Source organism: Fusarium proliferatum (genome assembly GCF_900067095.1).
Source record: "Fusarium proliferatum ET1 genome assembly, contig: FPRO_scaffold004, whole genome shotgun sequence".
Lineage (NCBI taxonomy): Eukaryota > Fungi > Ascomycota > Sordariomycetes > Hypocreales > Nectriaceae > Fusarium > Fusarium proliferatum.
This window is the reverse complement of record NW_022194793.1, coordinates 1,439,978-1,463,341: the sequence shown is the minus strand read 5'-3', so window position 1 is coordinate 1,463,341 and position 23,364 is coordinate 1,439,978. Positions and strand designations below refer to the sequence as shown.

General features: G+C 49.8%; 7 protein-coding genes across 7 annotated transcripts; 3 read left to right on the top strand and 4 right to left on the bottom strand.

Moving 5' to 3' along the window:
- Positions 1-3,488: 3,488 nt before the first annotated feature.
- FPRO_04654 (uncharacterized protein) lies at positions 3,489-4,584 on the bottom strand (the record flags this gene model as incomplete). The annotated part of the gene is made up of 4 exons (XM_031230189.1): positions 3,489-3,561; positions 3,630-3,732; positions 3,805-4,471; positions 4,549-4,584. The coding sequence occupies 4 exons, from the start codon at positions 4,582-4,584 to the stop codon at positions 3,489-3,491; spliced, it is 879 nt and encodes a 292-aa protein (XP_031080350.1).
- Positions 4,585-5,557: 973 nt separating this feature from the next.
- On the top strand, positions 5,558-6,714 carry FPRO_04653 (uncharacterized protein; the record flags this gene model as incomplete). Its single annotated transcript, XM_031230188.1, has 2 exons — positions 5,558-5,705; positions 5,792-6,714. The coding sequence occupies 2 exons, from the start codon at positions 5,558-5,560 to the stop codon at positions 6,712-6,714; spliced, it is 1,071 nt and encodes a 356-aa protein (XP_031080349.1).
- A 359-nt stretch (positions 6,715-7,073) lies between these two features.
- Positions 7,074-9,164, bottom strand: FPRO_04652 (uncharacterized protein; the record flags this gene model as incomplete). Its single annotated transcript, XM_031230187.1, has 1 exon — positions 7,074-9,164. The coding sequence occupies one exon, from the start codon at positions 9,162-9,164 to the stop codon at positions 7,074-7,076; it is 2,091 nt and encodes a 696-aa protein (XP_031080348.1).
- A 2,369-nt stretch (positions 9,165-11,533) lies between these two features.
- FPRO_04651 (uncharacterized protein) lies at positions 11,534-12,013 on the bottom strand (the record flags this gene model as incomplete). Its single annotated transcript, XM_031230186.1, has 2 exons — positions 11,534-11,921; positions 11,946-12,013. The coding sequence occupies 2 exons, from the start codon at positions 12,011-12,013 to the stop codon at positions 11,534-11,536; spliced, it is 456 nt and encodes a 151-aa protein (XP_031080347.1).
- Positions 12,014-13,638: 1,625 nt separating this feature from the next.
- Positions 13,639-17,448, top strand: FPRO_04650 (uncharacterized protein; the record flags this gene model as incomplete). The annotated part of the gene is made up of 4 exons (XM_031230185.1): positions 13,639-13,672; positions 13,744-13,939; positions 14,029-17,123; positions 17,174-17,448. 4 exons carry the CDS (start codon positions 13,639-13,641, stop codon positions 17,446-17,448), a joined length of 3,600 nt encoding a protein of 1,199 aa, XP_031080346.1.
- A 555-nt stretch (positions 17,449-18,003) lies between these two features.
- FPRO_04649 (uncharacterized protein) lies at positions 18,004-21,370 on the bottom strand (the record flags this gene model as incomplete). Its single annotated transcript, XM_031230183.1, has 5 exons — positions 18,004-19,298; positions 19,350-19,442; positions 19,492-20,061; positions 20,111-20,731; positions 20,791-21,370. The coding sequence occupies 5 exons, from the start codon at positions 21,368-21,370 to the stop codon at positions 18,004-18,006; spliced, it is 3,159 nt and encodes a 1,052-aa protein (XP_031080345.1).
- A 630-nt stretch (positions 21,371-22,000) lies between these two features.
- FPRO_04648 (uncharacterized protein) lies at positions 22,001-22,973 on the top strand (the record flags this gene model as incomplete). The annotated part of the gene is made up of 2 exons (XM_031230182.1): positions 22,001-22,307; positions 22,369-22,973. 2 exons carry the CDS (start codon positions 22,001-22,003, stop codon positions 22,971-22,973), a joined length of 912 nt encoding a protein of 303 aa, XP_031080344.1.
- Positions 22,974-23,364: the final 391 nt, after the last annotated feature.

Genomic DNA, 23,364 nt, shown 5'->3' with positions numbered 1-23,364 from the left:
ATTAAAGACCAACTTACTGAGAGAAAAATGTTTGCTCAATAACTTAATATGTAAAGTGCTGGTTGGATGTTAAAGCCAGTAGCGTACGCCTCAACCGTCCTGCTGGGACCGTAGCCGTGGGTCAACTGTTTTCTGGTCGAGCTGGGGGTGTCGTTAATAAAACTTGACGCCAATAGTTCCCTCGTTGACAACTATGATGAAAGCAACACCCTTCTGACCAGGATTGAGTGTCGGTTACCAGCATGCATTCTCTTGCACATGGAAGTCAGTGATAGTCTTCTGACTCAGATGAAAACCGAATGTGTCCATTGACTGCCGCTAATCGCAACAGGCTCAGCGACTTGGCGGAGGCAAGAACGAGTATCTGGCCATAGCGGGGAAATCAATTGATGTGTCCTGGGGCCAGCGGGAGTTTCTGTGAGAAACAGGGCCAATAAGAAAAAGTTCCCGTTGTTATTCGTACGGGAAGAATAAGGTGCATTCTGCACCGTTAGCTATCCGGAAACTTACATGCTGCGGGCAAGATGAAAGGGTAAAAGGGTGCAGGAGAGGCGTCCGAGTCTGATTACAGTACAGGCAGCGGTGTACATCCAATTGAGTACATTTTCTAATGAGAAGAAAGAAGCAAAGGTTAGAAAGCCACAAAGGAGTCTGCAGGGTATTCTGTCATATTTGACGAGTATCTTGTGTGTGGGAGCTCATGCTCCGCCTGGGTGCAGTCGACTCATTACCAGCAGACTACGCAGCCAACGCAGGTCCAATCTCAAGGCATGCGACGACTGTTTGCTGTGTCTTGTATTGGCGATGACGATGCAGGATCATCTTGCGGGCTGGCGGCGCGTGGGAGCGACCGTCGCGTTGAGGAAGCAAGCCTGGAACAGAGGACCCATGGTGTAGATGAATCTTGGTTACTCTTTGTAGCACTGTTAGTTGTTGCTGGTAGTCATTGTTGATCTTGATCGTGGCGATAGAATATGCATTGGTGATCGCTGTTTGGATCACGTAGACATGTACCGTTTTCTCGCTTTTCGAAAGTTGACAGATGATCTATCTGTTGTATCAATTATCATTTCTTCAGTATATCCGAATCGGATCCTTGCAGCTAGCAGCATTTTCAGATCGATAGCTTCTTCCCATCAGGTCGGGCTAAACTCAGTATAGGCGCGCAATAGCGTCTGAGGCGCCCGTCATGCTACTGTGATGGTCCCCAGCAAGTCTGTAATACCATGCAAGCGTTCGTCATCGGCTCCTCATTAAGACGAGATGCTTAAGGAGATGTGCTGTGTAACCAACAGATGACGGGTTTGCTTTTTTGCTACTAATGCCATGGCCAACACATCGAATGGGGGTTGCGCACTGGGTGGCCAGCCACGCCTGTCCAAACCCGATACGGCAAACGTTGCAGAAAGATTCTCGTTGCTTTGGGGCGGTGTCGAGATTTTGTTGCAGTCGCGAGCTGAAGAAAGTGAGAGCTGACAGATGAGAAACAAGGATGATGAGGGTATGAGGTTGACGAGAAATATCGGTCAACTTGCCAAGACAAGATGGACTCTGTTTCAGCTGAAACCTGAGGCATCGCCTTCGTGGGCAGTCGTGACTTCCATTCCTTCCATTGTATATCAGTCAGGTGAAGTTGACTTGAGCCTCATTCATTAAGGTACCTTAAAGGTACGACATGGAAAGCACTTGCCCTTGAGGTGTGTTGAGTCTAAAGATCAAGCACATGACCCAAGCGTCTAGCGTTTGTCGCGCTACCAACATACTACCTAGTACCTAACGTCAATCTTATATACTTAGCTACCCTAGGTATCTGTCTCTCGGCTGTCAGATTAACGAGGTCCTTAACCAACTTATTAAGCGTCTCATCTCCTATAAGACCCATAGGCTGGAGGCGATCGGACGTATGAAAATATCCTGATTCCATAATTGAACCGATCAGTTGAATTATGTATCATCTTCCCTCTTTTCTCCTTAAGCCCCACCTCCCCTCTCTCCACCTTTATATCCTTATTAGGTGCTTACGTACCTATTGTCTGCCAATTGGGTGTAGCAGGTAATGAAAGGAGGTTTGGGTATGGAACCTGTGTGGGTTTAGTCGACCATATTGAGAGATTGTATTATTATTTTTTAGTGTTATTTTGATCATTCATTTGATTCATATTCCGGGTCTGTCTCCTGGCTCTTGACTCCTAACCACCTGACTCCCTCGCTATGTTGAACTATCATGGGAAGGATATCTGCATTTATTATTGGGTACATCTGCAACGTCGTCTCACGGATCTTATACGCGAGCTTCTCACCAGCCTCCTTGCTTGCCCTGTGTAAGATGGAGAAAATCTCAAAACAAGCAAGGCATGTCATTGCTGTGAACCTCCTAATAAAACATGCATCACGTATATCGTTACTTCGTGTTTCCGGACTGGAGCCCTTGTCAGTCTTCCTCCAGTCTATCCTTGCTCTTCTCCACAAGTTCGCATGTGAGCGATACACGGATGACACGGGCCATTGAATGTTTACAGTACAGTTCGTCAACACCAGCTTATTATTTGCCAAAGTGATCTTGTTAGTTGTTTATAGTCAAAACGCTAATCGAGACGATGTGAGCTGAGGATCAGTGTTCCTAGCTCCATTCTTGAAAGGAACAATCGCTCAGATGATGATCCTTGTACTGTTGCTACGACAGTGCCGAGGTATTCTCCAGTGACGCAACTCATTATTACCTAGCATGTTCGTCTCCGAAGATGATTGACCTAAGGGCTCAGCAGAGCAAGGGTCGGATGATCCGTCATGGGTGTGCTATCACCTCTTATTTTGGGTCTGGCCCGCATCTTGATGCAATGTTCAGATTTTTCTTGACCTCAATGTAAGGGAGCTTTACGATTGACTCAATCTTGATTGACTCGTTGTTTCTTCCTAGTTGCCGACTTGTCGTCACCGAGTCACAGAGCACTGAACAGTCCCATGTGTCGCTGCAACGAGACCCAAAGTATCTAGCCACAGGATAAACCGCTCTCCCCGTTGTGCTGTCACACAATCCAAGCCCAGCTGGCTACTGCACGCAGATGCGATGCAGGCACGTTGAACTTAGTACCAGGGGTTCACGCATAAAGAAGCCTTGTAGGCTCGTTCATATGCATCCTCAACGGGAACACAACCAACACAATTCAAATTGAACACGTGCTGTTGCATCGGGCATGCTCTGGTCATTGCTTGTTTCCGAGGGTGTATTCGGTAGAAATCAACTCTTTGGGTTTAGCACTGGGACCCTGACTTTGTATGTTATGAGCAATTGAAACGATTCAAATAGTGTCACTTTTTTTTTTATAGAAAGAAAAACATCCTTTGTTCCGGAGTTCTGCAGCTGGTACGGAGTACATTATTGGAACTGTAGACTGGGGAACGTAGCTGCTATCTGCCAGTTCACGACCCGAAGTTATAGAGCTCTCATTACTCGACAATATGGTGATACGCTCCTCGTATGAGCGACACTATAATTTGGTCCCAATGCCACCTTGTGACATCGTGCCGGTTCCTGGGAACGATTCATCGCCAGAGAATTTCCTGCGTTCTGGGTCAGCCTATAACTAATTCGGTATTTGTCGCGAGAATGGAGGGTATTGTTAACTCACCAGCCTCGCTCCTCTCCAGACGTCAAGAAACCACAATCGCTATCGATTTCGCACTGCCACTCCCCTACTGGGCTAAGATCGCTTATGGGTGGGCGAGATTCGTCTATGTTTATGTGTTTGTCAATATCCCGCCGCCAATGTTGGTCACTTGATATCCACTACCGAGCAAACTTACTGGGGCCCAACGTGGTAGTTCTCTTCGGGCCTGGGCCTCGCCGGCGGTACGTGCTCAGTCCACATGTAAAGGCGTGGAAATCCTCTTCCTCGACAGCCTTGGGGATACGTCCTGTAAGGATACGGCCCAGGGTAATGACGACTGCAGCATGTGTGCATAATACCACAGCACGGTGTCCCTCTGCGTCGCAGCGCTCGATAATGGCCCGTACAGCTGCTGCAACTCGCCCATATAGGTCATTGATCGTTTCGCCTTTTCTAGAGGGCGTTATTGCAGACGAATAGTCCTCGTCGAATGCTGGAAATAGCTCCTTGAGTCGCTTGGAAGGGGCGGGGACTGGATGGTCGAAAGGTGCTGCCCCAAAGAACTCGCCTATTCCATGTTCTGGGCGTATTCTGGCGGCCGCGGAGCCTCGGATACCTGGTTGGTCGTTGAGTTGCTGCTGCTTGAGCTCAATGAATGGTGTTATCGTTTGCAGGCATCGATAATACGGACTTGAGTATACAGCATCGATGGGAGGATCCAGGGTCATGAGATGTTTACCCATCTCTTCTGATTGTGAGACCCCGTGAGACGTCAAGGCCGGGTCCGCGGGGATGCCTGTTGGCGATCGTATGAACCCGGTGTACACGCCAGTGAGAGGATCGACACTCCATCCAGAACGGAACTATACTCGGAGCCAGTTCATCAATACCAGAACGGGGAAATCTATGGCCGGGACAGTCGAGGCTGATCGGAACTTACTCCGTGACGAGTGACGTATATGACCTCGAGTGGCATTTTCCTTGTTAATGCCTTTCCTATATTATTTGAGTTATTGGGTGGTGTTAGGCGTCGTTGTGAGTTCTCCGTCACGAAGTTGTGAAGTTCGAGCTATGGATGATGACCTCGGGACCTCGGCGCTCGGTAGGCCACATGCCCGGCCCCACATTCCCGTTCAGCCATCCAAGACCGGCCGGCCGAGAGGTCGGAGCCGTTGACACCACGGAACAACCAGTTCTCGGTGGGATGAGAGCCTGTGATGGTAGGAACGGGAAAATTTATAATAAGCCGCTCAAAAGTCCACATGTCGGAGAGTTTGAATCCGATTCTTCAGCGGTTTAGAGGGGACGACCAATTTAGCGTCAGGCTAATAGGCTACCACCCGCTGCGTTTCGTCCGGCCCAATCCTGGAGCAAGCTATTGATCATTACTAGCTTCGAATGATGCGTAGATGCATGATAGTGTCTATTTGTTGAAGAATTTCCGATATTCTTGCCGGTCGAACCTTTCTTTTGGCGCCTTTAAAATGAAGGACACGACTGGTGGGCTAGCTCCGTCAAATTATTGACGGACTAGTAAAGAAGAAGAGGTTAGGCAAAGATCTGTCGTGACTGGAGTCTGACGACATTATTCGCGAAATGTAGCGAAAGAGTTTTATCCTAGTCAAATCGGATATCAACACACCCATAGGTCTAGATGTATTGGGGACTGGCAGTAGTATACTTACCATACAACCCACAGTTGACGGTCAGAAACCGCCTTGAAGAAACAATTGGATCAAGAAAGGTATAGGGTAAGTCAGCTTGCGACAATAAGATTACACTGATATGGACCAAGTGGCTCACGTCAGCCATGAGGCATACCAGTGGCTTACATGAATCCTCGCGATGCCTTCACTTCACTTCACTTCACTTCGCTCGAAGTGATCAACTCTTTCAACAGTGTTTCGCAATCAAAAGTCTCGTGATATATAATTTTCAATCGGAAAATAATGGGACAAGAACGTTCCGGAGCCTCTCAGTGCTCAACGAATCCCAGCCTATCTACTCAAAAGGGGCCCTCAGCCATCAAGAAGAAGGTCACCCGCCGCGATCCCGAGAAGAGGCGTCTACAGAACCGCTTAGCTCAGCAGGCATACCGTGAGTTGAACCAGGATGGGAACCAATTTCTCTTAAATAAGCCGCCTGGGTACTTTGCTGCTTGTGGCTGACATGATCCATTTCAGGGGAAAAGCAGCGGAAGCGCATACAGGAGCTAGAGCGCCGTGCAGCTGAGCAGGGAGCTGCATTACAAGAAAGCAATGACAGGTCCCTCGTTCACGTGGAGAATCCCGTAGCAGGGCTTACTTCAGCACCTGTCAGTGAAATACTCGTAGACGCTGAAACTATCGATCCTTCAACACTCCATCCTGATACCGGAAACTCGCTATCACAGGCGACGACGGATGTAGGCACGTGGGGTGCCAGCCTCATATTTGAAGACTTCGACCAATGGATTTCCGAAAACCCCATATACGATGAGTACACAACACCGGTGCTGTTCTTCAACTGTGGTTGTCCTACACTTCACATTCCCAACCATTCCAGAGAGGTCCTTCTTCCTGTTATCCCAGATCCATACAAAAACAATCTTCAGATCGACATCATATGTATTATCAGCGCTATGCTCGAGAACTGTCTCTCACTTGGGATAACGAGATCGATGTACTGTTCTGACGATGCCATCTCACCATTCTACAGGGCCCAGGTGGACTCGGATCCTAATCCTGAAGCCATCATCACATCTGTCCAGCGTGGATCCCGCACCCTGCATTTCGATCTCCGCCCAACACGAAAGCAGGTTGTTGCTAACCACCATCCATTCATCGATGTGATTCCCTTCAAGGATATCAGGGACAACATCATCGAGAAGATGAAGGACATGGATGAGGATGAGTTCTTCCATGATTCACTTAATCACTTGACTTGTTGGGGAGGCGTTGCAGGTGCACATACTGGAACCCCCTGGGACTCAAGAAGTTGGGAGGCAACGGAAGAGTTCATACTCAAGTGGTCGGACATCGTAGGGGGTGACGAAGGCGAATTGGCGAGGAACTCACGGTGGTGGAGATCACATCGTGGTGAACGGATAGTGACCGAAATGTTCTAACCTCGACGCGAGATTTCGAGAAGCGTACCAAGGTGTCTGCAGATGTTGGTTTCGAATCTACGTTCATTGTATTTGACTGTCTAGACATATATGCACAACGTCGTTCAATATGCTTGATGCGCTGAAATGCATGCCACCCTCGTGGCAAAAGGACCGCCACGGTAAAGAGAACGCCGTGATCTACCATAACGCCATTAAGAACAAGAAGGCGAGCAGTCCCCTCCAAATAAACACCTATCCGTTTAGCCAAACCCCAAGACGCCTTGAGGACAAGAAGAATATAAAAAAAGTCCCAACATATTCGTAAAACGTTCTGCTGTATATTGTCGCGCATTCACTTAATATACCGTATTCAAGGCCTACATGACAGCGCATGAGCCCAGGGTGCGTGCCCTCCGACGGCCGGTAGGACCGAAACCACCATCCTCTTCGTCTAAATGGAGGGCCTGGGCTTCTCTGGCTCGACGCCTGCGTCTTCGGTAGCCTGCACCTGTCATGCCTGCTTCTTCTGTGGCTTGCATGTAGTCTGCCCATTTCCTCTCCAGGCGACCGGCGGACGCAAGATCACCACGCAGGACTCGCTTCTGATGCTCATCAACGGTCATCTGGAAGCCATAGAAGCACTTAAGCCCTATCATCTCGGTTGGGTAGCTCACTCGGCCAGGTTGGCCTGATACAGCTTTGACTTGTGTGTTGCGGAAGAGGACCTCACGGACACCTGTCCAGGTCACGTTTTGACAATCGTAAACGACCATTTGGAGGGACAGTCTCGGTCGTGTTCCCGTTTCGATAGATCGTCGAGAGCGTTTCATGACCATTGCGGCTGCTTCGGCGAGGACAAGGTCGCTGACTCGAGTGTTGTCAAGGTCGACGTTCTGAAGGTTCGTGCAGGTTTGCATAACCGGAATCATCCCAGTGTCGCCCAAGTTTTCGCAGTAGCTAAGAGAAAGATGCTCTATCGAAGATGCACAAGGAGCTTTGGCAAGATGCTCTGACAGGATAGAATTGGTGAGGTTTTCGAGGTCCTCGAGTTCGAGGTGTGTCAACCGAGGTGTGGAAGCGAGAATGGACTCGAGAGCGTCGTCATTCAACAGCTTGCAGCCTGAGAGCTGCAGACCCTCAAGGTCAGGCACAAGATGACCGATCGCCTTCACGCCTGCATCTGTGAGTCGGACACAGCGGCTTAAGTCGAGGTGACGAAGTTTGCGGGCTGGCACAATGGGCCGTTCAGACAGGATATCGATTTCAGGCTCGACACCGTGCATCATAATCTGGAGGGCCTCGTCATTGAGTTCGGCGCACCCGCTCAGAACCAACCTCTCCAGGTTGTTTGTGTTGAAAATAGCCTCGGCAGTCGCCACATTGTCGAATCCTCCAACTTCACCGGCCCGAAGATCCCTCAATCTCGGGCAAGCCTCTACAACTGCCTTGACGCCTCGAGCATCAACCCTGCCGCACCAGGAAATATTGAAGGTCTCAAGCTGAGGGCAGGACTCGGCAATGATCTTGCAGGATGTGTTTGAGACCGCAGTCAGCCCCGTGAGATTGAGGCTAACAAGCTTCTCGTTGTTCCGTAGCAAGCTATGCAGCGTGCTCTTTTGGAAATTTTGGCAACCTTCCAGGGTTGCGTTCATGAGGTTCTTGCATGCCTTTACAATGACCTCGGTGCGTTTGTAGTGTTCGACCTGCACGCAGCCTCGTAGGTTGAGATCCTTGATGAAGGGACCAGCCGCAACAATAATCCTGGCGAGAGATTCGGCTGGAATCTCGCGATAGAATTCCGAAGCATCAAGGGACGTCCACAGCTGACCGTCAAAGCAGGCCTTGTAAAAGGCCTTGGATACTCGAGATGCCTGGACGAGTTCTCTTGGCTGGAAGAAAGAGAAGATGTGAATCTGAAGCTCATTGGGCATCTTGTCCCAAAAACGGAATGGTTGCTTCTGAATAGGCTTTACACCAGGTCGGGTTCGAATCTGTACGTCCTGCTTAGACCGAAACTCGGATGGGAGGGGGGCGGTCCCAGGAGTGGTGGTTGGAGTCGCATTCTCGACCCTACGAATGGCCAAATAACCATCAGGAGTGTCGAACGGAAACTCCCCTGAAGATTGGGGGGTTGAGCTCAAAGCGCTGGGTAGACCAAGAGGCGAGGGCTGTGGGGTCGATGAGCGGGCGCTGTAGGGGGTCTGAGGTGGTCCAGTGGCCGCAAGACTGACACACGAGAGAGTGCTTCGAGTGCTGTAAGGACTCCCACGGCTTCCAACCGACCTGGAGCGACGCAGACCACTCAATGAAGGCGTTGAAGATATTCGCTGGATTCGCTGGATCAGACGGTGTCGGCTCTTGCCCTTGACCGGCATGTCCGGCGCTGGCGCAGTGGATACGCCTTCTGGGCCCGGGTTCGGGCTCGGGCTCGGGCTCGGAGCGCCGGGTGTTATCTCGTGGACCTCCATGACAAGAAATTCCAATTGTGTTGGAGGCTTGCTTGTATGTTCTTGTACTGTATAGAGCGCGAGATGTCTACTATCACAGATGTGGTATGAAAGAGACAGACGGAATAACACCTGCTGCGAACAATTGAAGATGATTGTCTGATTCAAGTCGGTCGGTCGATAGTGGGGGCGGCTTGGAGCCTTGGTCGCTGGTCGCTTACAGCTAATGCAGGGTCCTTTATTTCATCGCTGGCGGAGGAAGGATGTATATCGATAGGAGCTGGGAGTAAAACTGATGGATGAGAGTAGGAGAATGGTGAAATAAGAAAAGAAACAAGTTTCAAAGTAAGAGAAAAAAAATGTCGCGAAGAAGGACGGCAGAAGAAATAAGCAGGGTCCAATGTTCTGCTGGGAAACCGAGGGGATCAGCAGACAAACGGGGGATTCGGAGAGGGTGGTGGGGGGTGGTCAGCGGGGCCGTTTCGTCGTACTGGGCTTCTCCTTGAAGCGAGGAAGTTTTCCAATAGGATCGAGTCTTGTTTTCTAGTTGAAGTTGGAGAACAGGGCACATGCCCGTGAGGAGATGAACATGACCGTGGGTATGAGGTGATCACCAGAGGAGAGAGAGGGAAAGGAGAGGGATGGGAACACAAAATAAGAAAAGAAAGCAACAAGGCACGTCGCAGGCAGTTGAGGCTTTAGTCCAGAGATGGATGCTCTAGAACATTACCCGTCAGTTCAATAGTTACATCCACATACTGTCTAGATCCCATAGAGTTTTGGAGTACCAACTCAACCCAACCTCTACAGTCCATACACTCAGTACCTTACAGTATAGTACACGACACACTACCCACCTACCTATGTATGTAGGTGCAGTTGGTCGGTTGAGGACCCTCCGTTCCCGGGCTCTGGGCCATGCTATGCCACGCTAACCCCCCCCCCCCCCTATTCTCTTCTTATCGTGCGGGCTACGGCGAGGCGATCGGCTTTACGCGACTCTTTCTGGTGGGGTGGCTCGGATGGCGGAATTCTGGGCGCTATATCTTGTATCGATGTGGTAGTCAACGTTGTAGCCTTTCGGCGAACCCTGGTTGGAATGAGACCCTGAGACCTACATCGCGGGGCAAACACAAAGCTACCTTACTCAGAGCAAAAGCGCAAACATAAGCAAAAGCAAAAGGAGCCAAGTCCTCTTGAGCAGTACGTACTGAGATACCCAGTTAGACAAGCCCGGATTCTGGGTGCCAGAGACCCAACGGGACGGTGATCCGGAACATAAGCCAATCACTACCACTGTCGCTTTCTTCAGGGGCTTTTTGAGGGTCTTGTTGGCGTGCAGCTCTCCCCACCCTCTCGCCCATCCTTTATGCATCCTAGGCATCTCACCCGAGCCAAACCAAACCCGGGGACGAGAAACAAGTCAGTTTCTCTCGTGTGTCCGCGTGGCACATTTTATCTCTCGTTGAGACCTTTATTTTTTTTTTTAAATAACACTGAGGCCCATTGACTTCTCATGATAAGACTTTGAGTGTGGCTCTGATATGATTTGATCGATTGACTTTCGTATCAGTCATAACCCTAGGGCGAGCTGTTCTATGTACCAGGTGTGAACTTGATCAACTTTTAGCAGTACATATAATAGAGCCAGAGGCACAAAAGACCCATCATTACTCCAAAGGGTTACCCGCCGTTTCTCACCACATGTATGTGTGTATGTACCTTGCCTCTGACTACTGCACGTCGAGCCCACGATGCCAAAACGTCCCTGACTCAAGGGTCCAGCCTCTTTGAGCTGACTGCTTGCCCCGGACCCAACCATGAGGAGTCAACTTTCTCCGCATGTCCCTAGGTTGGTTCTGGAAGGCGGTCAGAACAAATGGATGGCAACTGAGGGAATATTTGCAGGTACACGAGGTACTAAAGGCACTCTCAACAAAATACATACTTATATAGATTAGCCTGTACATTTTTCCAATAGTTAACTATACATCCTAGACATCTTTCTCATCTAGACTATCTCTACTAACCTACACCTACTAAGTAAGTACCTAGGCACTAACTTTATGTGCTGATGGATTCAACGTCTCTGTCTTGTTTCTTTCCTCTTTCAGCTTCGTCTCTGGAGGCCTGGGGAAGAGCCCAGGAAGAATGCTCTGCCCCTCATCTTCCAAGACCCCGCGCTGTTCGGGCTGTTATCGCCCGATTTCTTATCGGTGCGATTTGGAGGCATCAGGTTCAGAATTTACTCTACCTTATAGGGTGGGTGTCTCGTCACGATACACTTTGGGACCTTATTGCAAACGAAGGTTAATGCGGTTGTGTCAAAATGCGCAGTATCTTAGATCGCCCATGTGCCTCTTGGTAGGGCTGGTAATGCACTATTGAGGTCACCAGGTGTCATTTCTGCCCGTCCGTCTCAGGTGGAGAGATAACACAGCGGTGATCATCTGTTGTCGTGATAGGATATCTAGGTCGTCTATCAAAGACATGGCAATCGATGCAATATTCTTCATGCGCGGCGTCTTGCCAGTCAGTGTCGCGTGGTTGCAGACCCTGGTATTGTGTGTGCCGTGCCATATAAGACATGACTGTTGGCCTGACCTCTTGAGCTGATCGTCTGACTCGGTCATACATGAAAATGCCGATGGTGTAGGTATGGAAGTCAAGCAAGTTGTTCTAACGACGGCCAACATTTGCAGCGAGACACAGAAACAACCCTTTTTCTGGTGAGCCAGATTACCTCGGATTATCAAAGCCATATAATATCCAGTACCGCTGAAACAGTTTCACCCGTTTTACATCGCAACCAATCCAAGCAAAAACATCAGATAGGCAATAAGCTTAGGTTTGGCACCCTTAGTAGCCATTGTGAACTCTGTGCAAAGAAACATGCAACCTCTTTTGTCTCCATCGCACATTTGTCTAGGGGGAGCTGCCGTCGTGAACACGATTCCGTTCAAGAGGCTCACGGATGCTTGGCATGATATTTGGACACGTCCATTGGCGGGGAATATCTCATCCCTCTATAAGAGCTCCTCTCCACGTGGACCTCAAAACCAAAGGAAACCATAAGGTTCTGGGACTATATGCTTTTTCGCCTCTGCCACTTTACTGTGGTGTGGCTTGGAGAGAGCTGCTTGGTTGACGCGTAAATCAAGTGGCATCTTCGCTGTCTTGAAGGTGACAGACCTACGAACAACATCTATCTGTCAATCAGCATGGATCCAATGTGAATTAAGGTTTGTGCAAGGCATGGAATCTTGGTTCTCAGTCACCCTGGGTAACAAGGGGTGGTATTCTTGGTTATAAGGTGCTGGTCCCTTGATTCAAATGCCTCTTGCATTGACTTGGCCCTTGGTGCGCAGCAGAGCCAAATTTCATTTATATTTTCCCCACGTCTCGATTCCTTCTTCATTGCTAGGAGTAACTAAGCTCTAAGGTATGGTTGATGGCTTCAGTGAGAGATTGAAGATCTGCTGTACTGGATCCCCAATGGGAATAAACCTGCACGCAAGATTGTGGCGAACGAGTTGATTGTCTCATATGAAAACAACTCCAATTAAAAGCCCGTAGTCTGGTTTGTTTACAAGCCGACACTCAACGCGTTCGTGCATCTAGAAATACGATCTCATCTGACATTCAGATTGTGTTGAAGCCAAAGAAATAGGAAAAAGGATGCTGGCGTCATTTGCCTGGCAGTAAATGTAGCTCAATACTGTACAGCCAATGTCACAACGGTTAGAAAGCTTGAGCTTGAGCTTGTTAGGTACTGCCTATGTACGATTGCCATCCTCCATCCAATGGATGCTGCCTGTATCTTGGGGGTCTTCCAGGGTCAAGCAAGCACTAAGTATCTACCAGCAACCACTGGGCTGCCAATCGGATTGTCTGATGACTTCACAAGTCTTGTCTTGGGAGCAGCCTATGATAACGACGCAAATCCCGTCCCCTTCATGCTCCTCAACATCAATCTCTCAGGCTCTTCTGAAAGCTCCTATCTCGACAGTCAAAACTTTCTCTTAGTGGTAACAAGTTTTTAAACGTGCACCACCAACGTTAACCTATTTCCTTACCTATAATTTTCCATCCCCTGCGGTACACGCTCAATTCGCCCTCTCGGCATTTCCTTCGACTCACGCTGACCGGGCTGCTTTCTTTGTGTTTTGGGTCACAAGCCAAGACATAGCCCTGACAATACGGCCCCATCCCCGGTCTCGTCCGTCGTCACCCTTCAAGGCCCAATCTTGGAATATCGATAATTCAAATTACACCCATACGCATCTTGGTCTATCATCTATCCATTCTTTTTTCTTCTTTTGGATAAACGAATCCCTCTCCTATCTGACGGCTGGTTTCAAGTTTTCATTCGAATTCCAGGCAATCGAGCCAACCGAGATTTCCTGCTCAACCCCGCCATCCTGAGAGCAAACCTCATAACCCTTCCATCACGACTTGACCTGTGGTTTTGGCCTCTCCTTGACCGACTCCAACTATGCTACAGATGCATGGGGGACAAAATGATCATGGTACTACCTGCAACCTGCCACTACTCTTGGTCTGTGTCCTCCTGTCAGCTAACCAGGGTTTCTTGACACAGGAGCCGAAAATCACACTGGGGATGATGAACGTGGACGAGAGAAGCTGCCAATGCCCCTCTCGTTGCCAAAGAACCGTAGTACGGGAAATTTGGCTGCCGCAAGGAACTCGTCAACGCAAGATCGAAGCAGAGCACGCATGTCCCTGGATGCGTCCGCGGCCGCGGCCGCTGCCGCTGACCTTGAAGCTATCGCCAGGTATGTCGAGTGAAATCATGCGTCACGGAGCCCAGCTGTGGCGCCCACCCCTCGGCCTGCTTCCTTGCTGACCACCATATCAACTCCAGGTCTCCCATCATGACCGATCACGAGCATGGCCTAGGCCTGTCCGGCCTCCGACGAATTAGACAAACACGCCCACCATCCAGGAACCCTACTTTACCAGGATCCCGAGCATCTTCGCGAAGCCCATCCGTTGCCGCCCTGTCTCGTTCCACTTCGATGAGTGCGATGGCCGCCAGCACCGGCAACTTGTCGCTCACTGGTGGTCCATCAAATCCCAGCTTCTCCGACGACCTTTCTCGCTTCCCCTCCGAGTCTTTGCATTCTTTCTCGTTCGCCAATCAGTCCGAGGACTTTTTGCACAACCGACAAAATGCCCTCAAACGGTCCGTTGAGTTCATGAAGGACCACATGGGTCTTCCTATGAACTCGTCGCAGGCTGCTCTTGCAAGTGCCCAGGCAAGAGTAAGTGGTGATGTCGAGACACAGAACATGCTTGACCTACTCGCGCAGGCACAGCTAATTAGAGCTCCAAACTTGCCAAACCCCGACGATTCTTACGCCCCGGCTCCTCTGACCGGTCCCGCTGAGGTCCAGGAAAATGTCTTCGACAAGAATTTTGATCCTCGAGCATCCAGTACAGATCTCATCAGTCCTCGCCAGTCCTCGCCACCACCTCGACGGTCAAGGGTTGGGACTACAAGAAGATCCATTCCACTCGAGCCAGCAGCCCATGAGACTACCCACGTTCAGGATCAATCAACTACAGCTGCTGCTAGTGGAGGTGGCACTTCAGGCTCGAAACCTGCCCCAGTCCGTCCGACGCTGAGCCTAAAGCGAACAATGACAGATATAACGGCCGTGTCGGCTCAAGATAAGCTTATAGATACAGTTTCGCAGCCTTTCTTAACTGGCCAGCCCATTTATCAAGAACCATTAAACTCTCCATCCTTGACTCAACTCCCCAGCGCCACAGCGACCAGTTTCCCCACCCAGTTAGGCCCTTCTGTACATGGACACACAAACCGCTGGGTACCCGCTGCTCAGGCGATCTTTACAACAGAAGTTAGGCCTCCATGGACCATTATTGCAGCAAACGATCTCGCCTGCCTGGTGTTTGGCGTTACAAAAGCTGAGGTGCGCAAGATGGGCATCTTGGAAGTTGTACAGGAGGAGAGAAGGTCATGGCTGGAACGAAAACTCTTGAAACAAGCAGATGATGAGCTTAGTGAAAGCCAACCGCCCTCGGGCCAAACAACACCTGCAGCTTCAGCAGCTTCGGCACTGCTTAATGGGAGATCTGGAATAACAGCCCAGCTCCTAAGCAAGCCAAATTCGAGGACACAGCCACGAAGTTATACACAAAGACGTGCGCAGACGGTTCACAGCGGCGACCCAAGCCCCCCCAAAACCCGGGGCGGCGGGCATAATCAGACGAATTCCTCTAGAGGAGTGCTGTTATGCGGAGACGTGGTCCCCATTCAGAAACGCAACGGTGCGACCGGTTCTGCTAGTCTGTGGGTCAAAGAGAAGAAGGTCGGGTTGATCTGGGTTTTGGAAGAGATTCATGAGGACGTCGCCTACATTACATTGGACGAGGACGGCATCGTTCAACAGGTCACCGGATCTACTGCTCCCATCTGGGGGTTCGAGTCAATCCCTCCTGGATTTGATATAGCGAGACTCGTTCCACGAATTCCCCGTCAAGGGATTGACCCCAACACAGGAGAAATCGACTTTGCTCAGGTTTCGAGGCGGAGATATTTCACCTGTCCTCATTCTCCCCAAGTCAACGTGCCTTGCACAGTTGAGCAAACCCGTGGCAAGCTAGAGCTTCGTGTCTCGACGTTCCCTCACATGGCTGGAATTGTCGTGGTAGAGCCAGAAACCCTTAAGATTCGAAGCTCAAACGCAGCCTTTTGCGGCGCACTCTTCGGATTCGAAAAGGCTGATGGCATGTCGATAAATGCACTAATCCCAGAATTCGACAACATCCTGAGGTCACTGATAGAAGAGGATGGTATACAACTCCTCGACGGTATGGTTGTTCCTGAACATCGTTTCAGGAAAGCTTCGGCTTTCCTGGCCTTGAAAGAGCACAGGCCTGACGCTGCATCTGCTTTCCTCCATCCCGCTGGATTAAGCGCCAAACATCGTGACGGGTCCGATCTGAAGGTTGACGTCCAGATGCGTGTAGTCAAGAGTGAAAAGAAGACCGTTGTGATGAACGAGACTGTTTTCGAAGGCAGCGATGAGGACAACGCAACCGGAGACGAAGCCTTCGAAGTGACCCATTCAGAAATAGTGTATGCTTTGTGGATTACTTACTCTCGCCATCTCCACGGCACTCAGTCTCACCTCGGGCTCGAAACCCCTACCCGGGCTGGAGCTTTAACTCCTCTCCACCAGCCATCACCTGGACAGACCCCTGCACATACGCCTCTTGAGATTGCTTCAGATGACGAGGGGCCTCGAAAGAATGTGCTGATTGCTGCAAGTTCACTGTCCAAGCATTTAAAGGATGCTGCCATGAATGCTGCTGCTAAAATCACGGGGCAGCAACCAAAGCCCAAGCCTGAAGAGGCCACCCCAGTTCCCAAGGTCGTCGAGCCTCCCCATAAGAAAACGATCAACGACTATGTGATATTGGAGGAAATGGGCCAGGGTGCGTATGGCCAAGTGAAGCTAGCCAGGCACAAACAAACTGGCAAGAAGATTGTGCTCAAGTACGTTACCAAGCGACGTATTCTTGTCGATACGTGGACTAGAGACCGAAAGCTGGGCACTGTGCCCCTAGAAGTTCATGTCTTGGAGTACCTTCGCAAACCTGAGCTACTTCATCCCAACATCGTCGAGATGCAAGGATTCTTTGAGGATGACGTGAACTACTATATCGAGATGATTCCTCATGGTCTGCCAGGCATGGATCTCTTTGACTACATCGAACTCCGAACCAACATGGACGAGTCTGAATGCCGCAGCATTTTCGTGCAAGTAGCCAATGCGATTCACCACCTCCACACCAAGGCTCGTGTGGTACATCGCGACATCAAGGATGAAAATGTAATCCTTGATGGAGAAGGTAACATCAAACTTATCGACTTTGGGAGTGCTGCATACATCAAGAGCGGTCCGTTCGATGTCTTCGTAGGAACAATCGGTTAGTAACTCCGCCTAGAGACATGTCATCATTTGCTGACTTGCTACCAGATTACGCCGCTCCTGAAGTTCTCGCTGGCAAGCCTTATCGGGGCACAGAGCAAGACGTTTGGGCACTGGGTATTCTCCTCTACACCATTATCTACAAGGAGAATCCATTCTACAGTATTGACGAGATCATGGATCGTGACCTGCGAATACCTTATATTCTGAGCGAGGAGAGTATCGACCTCATTCGATGCATGCTGGATCGAGATGTCGCTAAACGATACGATATCAACCAGGTGCTGGAGCATCCTTGGTGCCAGGCTGCTGTTGAAGAATGAAACCCGATATCATTCGGGCCCCATACAAACAATACATCGTTATCAAGCCTGGTCAACGGGAAAGGAAACCTTTCACCCGTCACCTGGTGCCTCATTTGGTTACAATACCCCTTTTGGAAAGTCAGAGCCTTCTCATTTCCCCTTGTTTTATGCGTTAGAGATGATTGACACGGAGCGACTCAACGAAGATAGAAGAAACACACGATACTTAGTTGGATACTAGGTGCAATGCTGGGAAGGACAGGCGAATTCTTTTTTGGAACCTCCGGCGTGAAGGATATAATGGCCGGATCCTTGAAGAGCGGAGTAAATAGGACACGGAGTTGTTCCTTGGCTGTTGATTTTGCGAAACCTGCGGATAGAAGCGAAAGATAAAGGATATATTTTGTCCTCAACTCCATAAGCAATCCAGGTTAGACACACTCTTCATATTCAACTGTATATATGTCGCAGATATCATCCAGGAAATGAGTTGTTTGGTGATAATTCCCAGTTCAGTTGGCCCGACCAACTGGTAAACCTCCTTTGACTCTAAATTTCTAGATCATGAGCATCCTAACGATAACCCAACTCAGGGTTCGCTCTGAAGTTGCAGCGACATCGGCATTCGGGTACAGGGCACTCAACGTGTCTGGCAAACCACTGGCGGGCGTGGTCCAGATGCAAGACGTGTTCGCACCGGAGACAAAATGTAGGAAACTGACCAGCCATCTTAGACTCGCTCTTCTCTTCAGGCTTGTCGGAGCGAGGGACGCCCACAATCTCGAGACAGACTACACAACGCGGGAGGTGTCGACCGCAGTTGGGACAACTCACACCCGCATTGATGCTCGCCGCGAGAAGTGGATTTCGAGACTCGAGAGCCGATGCTGCTGGCGCAGACGAGGCGCCTCCGATATGCGGTGTCTGGTTGGCATTGTTCGCGAGTGATGTCTCAGCGTCGCAGAAAACACAGCGGAGGGCAACTTGGCGGGATGGTGGTTTCAATTTGGGGATACCGTCCCGTTTCGATCGCTTCGTTGACTCGACATCAAACTTTGTGCGCTGGAAGAAGAGTTTATGGCGCTGAAGATGGGCCCGGTAAGTGTTGCGCCAGGCTCGACAGCGAATGTCGTCTATGTACCTCGGTGCACAAATGGACAGCACGAGGGTCGCTGTCTGAACGTCATGAAACTTTTGTATGTAGCGGGAAAAAATATCAACCATGGGTTCCGTGATACCTGTGAGGACGATGCCTTCTATATCTCCATCTGCTATTGCCAAGGTGATCTGCTCGCTGAGCCACTGTGTGAGCTGGTCATCGTCAAAATTCCGGATTGCAACGTAAACTCGGTCAGAAAGGGGAAGAGATAGCTGGTTGGCTATAGCCGTCCAGTCACCTGTAGCAATCAGTGACGATATGGCTCGGAGGTAAGGGTCGGTTTTGGAAGCAACAGCTTCATCAAAATCGAGCTGTTCCTTGTTCTTGGCGGGCGTGCTGTCGCCGCTACCCATAAGCTGTAGGGCCAAAGACACAAACAAGAGTTCAGGGTGTGCAGTGCTGGCTTTCTTAAGGATCTGTATGGCTTCCTTATGATCCCCTGTAAATAAAGCACGAGCAGCGGCCATGGTATGAATGGTGGTGGGGTACTCAGGATCTGCCTTTCGGTTGCGACCTTTTGGGTCATGCTTTTCAGAATCACCCCAGCCGCAGATTTCGAGGCATAGCTGACGATGCGCTGGCCACTTGGTAGCTGCTCCGTTGAACTTGGGAAGATGATTCTTTTTGCAGAAACTTGCAATGGTACGTTCCCATGTTGCGCGATCAGGAGGCGTTACGCCAGGAGGTAGTCGAGTAGAAGGATCACGGCCTATGGCAAGGTCAGCTGGGGTCTGCGCTATTTCCGTTTCCAGCTATTCACCAAGATTATTTGTCCATATTGAGTGAACACCAACGTAGCTGAGGTCAATATTTGAGAGTACCATGCCTCCGTCATCAGCATTATCCTCAGCAGCTTAAAGATGTTAGTATGCCGTGAGAGAGAGTAACATCCGGATACTTACTCGCCACCCAGTCCCATATATATTTTACCCACGGATCGTCTGCCACAATGTCTCTGTTTGCTACTGCGTCGAATAGGTATTTCTCTTTGGCACGTAACAACATATTGTGATCAAGTACGTTCTGTGCTTCTCGGGGGAGACCTTCAGCCTCAGCTAATGAAGCCAACAATGCATCGTGGATCTCCCGGCATGAGCCCAAGCTATCGGAAGCTAGGGACATCTCACTGGTCTCGCTTTCGACGATCTTTGTGTCACCAGCACGTGGCTTTATGCCCTTTGGAGCTTGGAACTCGTCTCTTACGAAGGCGCGCAAGACTCTTATCTTAGCTGCGACGGTAGAAGCTTTGTGAAAGGCCTCGGGCAGTGGCCTCGTGGTTGCCCCAATGTCCTCTATAACCACTGAAGTCATGTTATTTGCCTTCAGTAAGGTCTCCGTATCTGCACGGACATTTGCACTCTCTGGTCCGAATAATGGCACTTCTGACAAAGCTTCTTCGATAAGAAGAGGTCCTAACATGTCAGGAGCTTGGGATGGTTCAAACTGCATCATGCTGTGGTATGGGGAGCCCTCTGCATGGGGTTAGACATGTCCAAACCATTGGGGATCAGCTTGAATTACCTTCGAGACCGCGATGCGGTGCTTTCCATGGTACAAGTTTGTAAACATGATCTGATGTTTGCGATGGTTGTTCGAGGATTTCAAAGTTTCCATTGGCTCGTAGAACGAGGAGCCGTGGACGAAGGACGGGCGAGCTCAATGTTACCCAGTCAAAAGCAACAATTCGATCATTCTTCCTTGATGTTTCAACATATGAAACGTCCATCTCATAAGACTTTTGGACTTGGAGAAGTTCCGGGTTGCTAGACCCAGAAGATGGGGCCTCTTTATTGGTGTTTAAGACCTTGAGTTGTCCTGTGCGAGATAGCACAGCAAGCAAACCACGGTGATCACGACAATATCGAAGTGATCGAACAAGGGAATACTTTCCCTCGGCCAAAAAAGGGTCAGAATCGGTCTCGATGACTCGGTCAAGACGCAATGCTCCACCCCACGGGAGTTCATCCTCCTCAATTGCTTGCATGTATGCATGGGAAGCCACAGGTCGAGATGTCGCTCGACGGTCCCAGATCATTACTCCAGGGTGGTCCAGGGCAGACGAAGCAAAGTAGTTCTGATCAGCATAGTCGATTGTAAGATTGTTATTGCACTTTGTTTGAAATGTGACAATGCTTGAAGGGTCTGATGAGAAGAATATACGTCAGTTTGCGCAAGAAATCCTTTTCATCTCCGAAACCTACCTCGAAGGTCATGTATTCGAAGACCCTGAGCCTTAATGCCCACAACAAGAGTTTGGGGGCTGTCTTCGAAGAATTTGATGCTTGACACAGAGACACTAGGTTCAAGACGGGTTTTTGGTTCAGCAATATTTGTTGCATCCGAAGGAAACCCTTTTGTGTTCTTGTCTATTGAAGACAGTCGACTGACATCCCAGATGTGGAGACATTGATCCATTCGCACTCTGTCCAGGCCAACTGCTAACAATCCGGTTGTGTTGAAAGCGACAGCTTGACAAGTACGAGACATCTTGAGGCCCAGCTCCACGTACGCATTAGATCCATCGTCGATCCTGAGCAAATTCACGATGCCACTACCGGTACCAACGGCAAGAAGACCGGGATTGGCTGGCGACCAATCGTAGGTTGTGAGGGGAGGAAAGTCATCGTGGCGGGCGAGTTTCTGATAGTCGAACTTCCCAGCTCTTGCGTGACCAGTTGGTTCGTAGACCTGAACAACGCGGTGCTGAAGGTTGATGTGAATGAAGTTATCATATGAAGGGTTGGACGACCATTTGACGAGCCCAGGTTCAGGGCGATCCATGATGAAGGAGAATTAGCCCAGTGGCGGGCTTTTTACATAGGCATCAATCCGTGGTTCGGTCCCCTGGTGATTGATTTTATCTTGAATGAATCTCCAAAAAAGAGGTTGGCGGTGACTCTAGCTCAGAGATGATTTCTGGCAATGGATGAGTCGAAAGACAAAGTTCCGTGCCAGACTCTTGGCAACGGCTTGATAATAAATTTTACAAAGAACTTTGTTGATATCAGAGCTTTCCCTTTAGGTATTTAGATGCTATAGACATCAAAGCAAAACGTTCTTGATATGTAAAGAAGATAGTGATTGGTATTGGATTCGATAGTGTCGAGCTTAGATGATGAACCTCTCTGCCAGGCAGGCGCCTCCTGGCCTCTCAGGAACACAGAGCACCTTCCCTCCCCCACAAGCCCGAGCGTCCGACGCTACCCCGAATTAAGATGTGCCTGATAAGATACCGCAAGTCCCCGCTTAGGAAAAGTAAGGAAGGTAGGAGTAAAAAAAAGTTGACCATCTTGTATGGACTTCTTTAGTGCCTATGATTCAACCTTTACCTGGAATCTCTTTTGAACATTCTTTTCGTAATCCCACCTTCTTTTCGCTTCATAATCCTCGCACGAGCTCTATATAGTCGCCATGGGGCAAAAGAGAGAATACTCCGAGATTGGGTCTCCTGAGCCTCACAACCGTCCATCATTCAACGTTGCGAAGAAGCACAAGTCGAGCAAGTCAAAGCATCGTCCGAACGAGGGAACTTCAACATGGGCCAAGAAGCGAACGCGCACTATCGAGCGACTTCTGAACCGGAACCAAGAACTTCCCGCCAACGTGCGCAATGATCTCGAGCGAGAGCTGGGCGCTCTCAAGGCGACAGTCTCAGACAAGAGCTTCCAGAAGCTACGAAGTGCTATGATATCGAAATATCACATGGTCCGGTTCTTTGGTAAGACCTTCTCTGGGCGTCATTCTCCGCTCGTAAAGAATGCTAACAAGGCGCGACTCAGAACGAAAGAAAGCATCGCGATTAGCAAAACAGCTGCGCAAAAAGATTGAAGAGACCGAATCTACAGAAACGGGCGAGATCGAGGCATTGGAGCGTGACTTGCATGTTGCCGAAGTAGATGAGGCGTACACACAACACTTTCCCCATGCTGAACCCTACATCAGCCTGTACACCAGCGCCAAGTCAGAGAAGGAAGATGAGGATAGAGATGACGACAAGCTTGACTACACACCACTCAAGCATAGGGGTCTACTACATACAGAGCGACCCCCAATTTGGTCGGAAATTGAACAGGCGATGAAGGATGGCCCCCACGCGTTGCGAAATTTAAGAGAGAGACGGCCAACTGAGCTTACACAAGAAGCACAGTCAGAGCTCCGCCAGAAAAAGCCCCATGCAACGATCACAGATGGTGCTCCCAATCCGCAGCCAAAACCACAGGCCGCGAAGGAAAAACCTGCACCTTTCATCAAGGTCAAGGGGAAAGCTGCTTCTGCTCCAAAGAACCGCAGAGAACGCAGATTACAAGAGCGTCAGGCTGCACAGCCAGTCGTCAAGAGTGATGACGATGATAGCGACGAGGGTGGTTTCTTTGAAGAGGATTAAGTACGCCGTGGGGAGGAGGTTAGAAGGGTGTTGGTTAGAGAGAGTTTTTACATATTGCATCAAGTGTTGGTAGATACCCTGCGACGCTGATGGGTCGACCATTGTTGGACCTATCTAGAGCATAACCGACACAATCAATCAAGCATTGTCAAGTTCGGGTTTTCAGAACCTGGTTCTGTCTCAGGTCAGGTCAGGTCCTCCCTCTGTGTGTTTCGATCGGCGCACCTCCACTATAGTTGGCCAGAAAAATAGACCCCTCACAGCCACTTATCACCACGTTCACCACCTCACCACCTCACCAACTGCATGATCACATTGTAAGCGTATCCCTCTTGAAATGATGCGGATTGAATGCGCATTTGACAGGCATGGCAATCCAATCAATTCGGAA